The following is a 7,158-nucleotide window of genomic DNA, read 5'->3' on the forward strand; positions in this document are numbered from 1 at the left end:
AAGAATAGAAAGAATGCCCCTTTGTACTGTCCCAGCAGGACGTACGTACTAGGACTATGAGAAGTGGGGATGCGAGTGGCGGGGGTAGCTAGAGAAGCGCTTCGATAGTTACTGGTGGTTGATTGATGCTCACAATAAATATCGATCTAGAATCCTAATCGATGGAAGCGGATGCGCGCGAGTTTCGAATACCGCTAATCACCGTACGATCCTTTCGGATCGTACAACCAAATTTACAATTAAATTAAGTTATATCGCAAGAGTGTGTTATGTTGTGCGTCCCGGTGGATGATCAACTAATACAAAAGTACGTTTATTAAAGTTGGTAGTTATTTACAAATCGAGATTCCGGCAGTAATTAATATTTCAATGATTTGTTTATTTCAGATTCTTACATCGATGGACGATAAAAAGTCGATGGTCGTTTAATGTTCGAGATAAGCGATGTAGTATACCTCGATCAATACCGAAACAAGTCTCACCGAGAGAAGGTAGCTGTAATTCCTGATCTACAGCCAAAGATTTTACATTTACATTTATTTTTCAAAAAAATTCATTTTTTTAGTAATATATATATAAAAATATCAAATATTTATTCTTTCGTTGTCATTTACGAAATAATCTATTATTACATGGCTTACAACGATTATTGATGCATGTGTGTATAGTAGAGTATTTAGTCGCAAGAACAGTGAAATATTCGTATTGTATTTATTCTTGTAAATTTTTTTTAACAAAATATAGAATAAAAAAAACCCTTGAATGCCAGATTCTTTTCTTTTTTTGCATAAATTGTCTACTTTAAGGGTTCATTCTGGTTTATAATTTTGAAAAAATTAATTTTTTTTTTGCATTTTTCGAAAGTAGACTTATGTAGAATTATCATACGAAAATTTTAGAACGATTAGAGCAGTCTAAGTATATTATTTTGCGACCCAAACACATAGAGATATTACAGATAGAGGAGACAAACCATCTGCGATGGTGTAAGTGGAAATGTCTCTGCATGAATATAGCAGCAAAAAACAAAAGGTTGATATTGACCTGACAAAAACAGAATTACTTGAAAAATGTTTAGGTGGCCTCACATTTAAAATAATAATGAGTGCTTCAACAAATGCGTTTGGGCTATGGTGCCTAAACACCTATTTAATGGTAAAAAAATTGTTGAAATAGCTTTTAAATTGGCAGCTTGTATATTCAACGAAGGTTTTGATCCAATACTGAAAATAATGCACGTTTTGGTGATAAAACTTGGCCCTATCGCAGTCAATTACGCTAGTAACCGCGGCAATACGCGCGTGCGCTCAGCCAATTGTTTAAGCGGAGAAGCTTTGATAGAGGCCAGGACACAACAAAAAAAGGCTAGAGTGGAAGAAAATGACTATTTTGAAGAAGCAGAAGGCATACTGTATGGTGCAGGCATCGCAGAATAAGGTAAAGTCAGACTTTTTAAAAATTTGTTAAAATAAACTTTAAACGCGTTTTTCTCGAAACAACGTTTTTTCGGTTGGCGGGCATGATATCTCCGAAACTACTCAACCGATCCTTCTGAAATTTAAACCACATACTCTAAACATGAATGGCTATCTCGCATGCTACAACCAAGTCAAAATATTAATTTTTACTATTTTTTTTTACAAATAACTGCGAAAAAAATCAACGATTTTTTTCTTTTTCGAAAAATGGCCGTCATTTTTGTTCTGTTTTCATAAAAATTGATAGTTTTAGCATACCCGATAGCCATTGTCATACTGAATTTAAAACCGTTTAATTTTTTTGTTTTAGATCAACCGTTTTTAAATTTCGATGCCCGCCAACAGCATACCTACTTTTGACGGGTTCACGTTTGTCAATCATTTTGGATGTCAGAAAACGTTAAAAACAATAAAAAAAATTTTTTTCTTGTACTTCTAGAGTGTATTTATCATAGCCAACAACTTTCATATGTTTATGTATCCTACAAAGCCTAAAAAAAAATCGTGAAAATAGCCTTTTTTCCGGCGTATAAACCAGAATGAACCCTTAAGGTCTTTTAAATCATCCACACACGTCTAAATCAGTTTCGTTGGACAACGAAAAAACGAAAAAAACTTACACGTGACGGGCAAAATGTTTTGATACACTTATAAAATACTTTTATAACTTTGTATTAGGTCAGCGAAAGATCTTATGAATGTTTCTTTGTTTCTTGTAGATCGAATGTGCAATCGAGTTGGGCCATCAAAATAGTTTCTTAAGCAAGTTGTACACTTTATCGCATACATTGACTGTTACTATAAGTTCACGACATCTTTAATAATCATCCGGTTATTATGATCTAAGGGTGGCATATTAGGTTCCATGAATAAATTTTTGAATAAAAATCTTTAATTAAAATAAGAGATAAATACCATCTTTAAGTGACAATCTAACCTCAAAGACTGCTAACGGAAAAAGAACGAAAGCAAGTAATATTGTTGTAAATTACCTAAATAATAGTCGCTGCTATAAAAAAAATTATCTCGTGAATAGTAATTCATGTTTATCTATCTAGCACAGATCTAATAATCCTTACATTAATTACGAAAAAAAAGAACATGATTAAAATAACGATCTCGCTACAAATAACATTACTTTCATTTAAATTGACAGTTATTATCTTTAGTTGCGTGTTTTCCATTCTTTTTTTTCAAAAATTAATATAAGATTTGTAGTCAAGTACTTTAAAAATATTCATATACTTATTTTCCAAAATATTAAACGATATTGCCATTTTTTGGCAACATATTATTAATTAGGGACTACTGTACGCTGTCTAAATTGCTAGTTTTCTTCGAGAGTGTACCGTGGTCAAAATGGTAATAGTTTACGATAAGAAAATGCTATGAGACCGTCTACAATTTAGAATAATTCAATTAGCATGTTATTGTAAAACGAACATTCTCACGATGACTATGTTGTTTCCTGCTGTATCGTATACAAATTGATAATATGAATTGTGTACATTGTACACGAGTGGGATTTTACATATATCTAAATGCAGAAGCGGATTACCGATATTCGACAGTCGATATATAAATGGAGTTGTGAATTACGTTACTTAGAAAAAGTTCAACAGATATTATTATCGAGAGGATGTTTTTAATACTTAGTTTGTTATAATTTTTTTTAATAACTCACAAATATACTTAGTTCTTCGTAAGATGAAAAGTTATTAAAGGTTTTTTTATATGTGTAAAATCGAAAAACTAATAACATTTTATTATATTCTTTGTGGAAATCTTTTTTGGATTATAAATAGGTAATTTCTTTATTTTTTAACATTTTAAATCTTTTCTAAATGTGAAGATCACAAATTGTCTAATTATATAATTGAGTTTAATTAGTGTACTTACATATTTAAGATCAAGTGTCAGTCCAATTAAATTCATAAGTTTAATTTATTTTGTGAATAAAATTAATATGGATTACTGATAAGTTATTAAGAGTTTTAATTGATCGAGATATTATATGAGCCAATGATTGGTAAAGTGACTTCAGTTATTGTAAATATTATTTGCTATATTAAGCGTCATTTTTGAAAACATTTAATATGTACATAATAATAATACATGTATAATAATACATAATAGTACATGAAATAAATACTTTTTAAAAGTAAATATAGTTACTCCAATTATGTTCTTAGTAATAACATATTATTTTTATATAAATTAGAATTGAATATTTCAGTAATCCAAAAATAAATATCTTATAACTGCAATTAGTATCAAAACCATCTATTTCAATCACTAATAAATATTTACTTATCTTCAAGAATTGTCTATCATAAATAATTATTATAAAGTGAAATTTTTCTTATTTTATTTGTATGTAATATTTTTTTTATTATAAAAGAATTCAAGAAATGGCATCATTAAGAAGCTAAACGTATCAAGAGGAACTATTTTCGATGGTAGAAGAGTCGAATTATTATAAACAACGGGGTGGCATTGCTACATTTTATTCTGGAAAGAAAATTTTTATAACAGGAGGCTTAGGATTTATAGGAAGGCTTATAATGGAAAATCTTTTGAGGTAAATCTGTTTCATATATGTTTTTATTTTCTGATCAGATTTGTACATTCGTTATAAGCTTTAAATTATAAATTTTACATAAATTAGGATAGTTTGTACAATCGGATAATTTTTTATTAGTAGCTTTATTCTCCTAGAGATAGATTTATATTGTTTGAAATAAATAAAAAAATATATTTTTCAAATTTGAAGTCTATTAATTAATTCTAACTTTCGTAACACACCAATGTAAGTTTATTAAATAGGAAAAAGAGCATAGAGTTTTTGTCATACAAAAATATGAATTTTTTTTTTTGCCAAATATAATTTCTTTTAAATTATTAAATTAAGCGAATACTTTCTATATAATACTACCTGTTTTAAAAATGAGCATAATTATTCTTTATTTCTTTCTTTTTCTATTTCTCTTTTTACTTCTATATGTAAACTTATATAATAATGTTTTATTTTATAAGAATTAATTTGCCGCTAAGAACTTTTTACTATAAATGCCATTGCTGCCTTTTGCAGATGTTGTCCAGAAATAAAAACGATTTATTTGCTGATAAGAGTAAAGAAACAGAAGGATCCGCAAACTCGATTTAAAGAATATTTCAATGATATTGTAAGTAAAGTTACATGCTTTGTACTAATTATTATGCGAATAAAAGTTATCCCCGATATTACAGTTTATAATATTCAAATCTTTAGATTTTCGATAGATTAAAGAGAGAGCAAATAGATGTCGAAAAGAAGATTATTCTGATAGAAGGAGACACGAGTCAATTGAATATAGTATTGTCAGAAAGAGACCGCGAACGCATTAAAGATACCGATATAATTTTTCACAGTGCAGCATCCGCACGTTTTATGGACAACATTCGTTTTATAATTAATACAAATATTAGAGGAACAAGGGATCTTCTCTTGCTTGCACAAAAGATGACAAGCTTAAAGGTATTTTTTTTCTAGTTAAATCATCCGTATACAAATGCGTATGTTTAAGCACAATTCCCGACTAGATCAATTTATTTTTATATATACATTAGTTTAATTTAAAAAATAAAATGTTCTCATTTTATAATTATTTTGTTCTTTAGGGCTTTGTTTTTTTTTCAACAGCTTATTCGCACCGCGTATACAATAAAATCGAAAAAAAATTCTATAAGCTACTCTTGAAGACAGAAGACATAATTAGATTGACAGAGATTTTGACTGAAGATCATCAATTAGATTTTATTACCCCAAAATAATAAAACATAAAACCTATTGCATTCCTCTAGTGATAAGTCAATAAGCATATTCGTTTATTTTACAAGCTACTGGGTAAGTGGCTCAACACTTACGCATTTTCGAAGGCAATCTGTGAAGATCCTGTACGGCAATATTCTAATGGAATTCCGACTTGCATCGTTCGACAATCTATTGTTGTTTCCACGAAAAAGGAACCAATTGCTGGTTGGATAAGCAATTTGTATGGATTTACAGGTGTTTCTGCTGGTACTTCTAGAGGTGCTTTACGAACACTGTATTGTAATGAAAACTTAATTTGCAACCTGATTTCTGTCGACTATGTTGTCAACAACATTATTGCTGCAGCATGGGACGTTGCACAAAAACGGTTATTTGTTTCTTCTTTTTTGAATTACCACTAAAATCAAATTTTTGTTCAACTTTTAAAATAAAATTTACAGTGAGTAAGAAAGGGCTCTAATCGTAGATCAATATCACGTGGTGTTAATCTTTTCAGCAGAGATAACAAATACTTACCCGTTAACGATGAGATTCCAGTTTTTAATGCTGTTTCCTCCGTTCAAAGACCAGCTACTTGGGGTATTATGGAAAATTATGTAAAAACTTTTGGACTTGAAATCCCTTCGAAAAAAGTGTTCTGGTACGCCTCCGTATGGTTTAACTCGAACTATTATTTCCATTTTTTTTTTTTTTTGACACATTTTTTGCATTCTATACCAGCAATTATAGCAGACTCCTTATTATATCTCAGCGGAAGAAAGATAATATAATGTATAACGATATCTAGATTTATTATATTTATACATATAAATTACGTGTCCAGAAAGTATCCGCAATGGACTCTTAAACTACTAAACCGATTTTTATGAAATTTTTTGTGTACATTCGATAGGTATATAAGACTAATCGGTCTTATATTTTTTATACCCCTGAGTGATAAGGGTGATCCAGCTTAATTATTTTTTCTTTGGAAGGTAAAATTAATCGATGTAAAGCACGTGGTGATCTCATGTTCCCGCGCATGCGCAGTCGGCTATGCACCGCACGTGGGCCGTTTATCTTATAACGACGCTATTTAGTGAACAGCTACGATATTAAGAAAAAAGAGAAAAAGATGACAAATATTATGTGCGTTTATTCAGATCTATCTATATTCATTATCTTTATGATCAAGGCGATAATATTTATGACTTCTAACATTTCTGACACTAAAAATTGAGTGTTACCAAGACTTTGTCGTTGCATTTGCATACAAGCGATATCAAAGCAAGGTAAGTTAATAAGATTTTCTAATTTTTACTTAAAAGACATTATATTTTTTAATATATCAACTAGAGTTTTTTATTAGGCAAACTTTTCATTTAAAAGATAAATAATGTTTTATTATAAAAGCAGTATTGTTGATGACATGTTCAATTTCTTTATTAATTTTAGCATATTTATCAAACCATAGCCTATCACTAACTCCAAAAGTCTCTATAGTTGATATATCTGCTCAGATAAAATAATAAAAGAACAAATATATTATCAGTATTCTGTTTTTCATCATTAAGTACTTCAATTTAATCTATTTATGTGTATTTTTTTCAGTTTACAATGCCAGCTAAACGCAGAGGGTCAAATTGATGGACTAATGGTCCAGATGTATCAATTGAATTCAAACGCGTTCAATTTCCAATTAAATTGGCATTCACAATGACAATCAATAAGTCGCAAGGTCAGACAATGTCTGTTTGTAGCTTAGATTTGAGTAAACCGTGTTTTTTACACGGACAATTATACGTGGCATGTTCTCGCTTAGGTAAACCATCCAGTTTGTTTGTATTAGCTAAAGATGGACTAACCAAAAATATCGTACACTCTATT

The 7,158-nt window shown here is 29.7% G+C and overlaps 1 protein-coding gene across 1 annotated transcript; it reads left to right on the forward strand.

Annotated features, from left to right (window-relative positions):
- Positions 1-4,042: 4,042 nt before the first annotated feature.
- Positions 4,043-6,991, forward strand: LOC149033814 (fatty acyl-CoA reductase 1-like). Its single transcript, XM_089170937.1, has 6 exons — positions 4,043-4,059; positions 4,570-4,663; positions 4,750-4,995; positions 5,358-5,659; positions 5,789-5,932; positions 6,883-6,991. Exons 1-6 carry the CDS (start codon positions 4,043-4,045, stop codon positions 6,989-6,991), a joined length of 912 nt encoding a protein of 303 aa, XP_089027063.1.
- The last annotated feature ends 167 nt before the right edge of the window (positions 6,992-7,158 follow it).

Source organism: Polistes dominula, unplaced genomic scaffold, assembly GCF_049000335.1.
Source record: "Polistes dominula isolate Pdom_NZ unplaced genomic scaffold, Pdom_raw_medaka contig_286, whole genome shotgun sequence".
NCBI classification, from domain to species: domain Eukaryota; kingdom Metazoa; phylum Arthropoda; class Insecta; order Hymenoptera; family Vespidae; genus Polistes; species Polistes dominula.

Coding starts and splice junctions, on each gene's coding strand:
- LOC149033814 (XM_089170937.1), top strand. Junction 4,664..4,749: donor AAGAATATTTCAATGATATT/GTAAGTAAAGTT, acceptor TCAAATCTTTAG/ATTTTCGATAGATTAAAGAG. Junction 5,933..6,882: donor CCTTCGAAAAAAGTGTTCTG/GTACGCCTCCGT, acceptor TATTTTTTTCAG/TTTACAATGCCAGCTAAACG.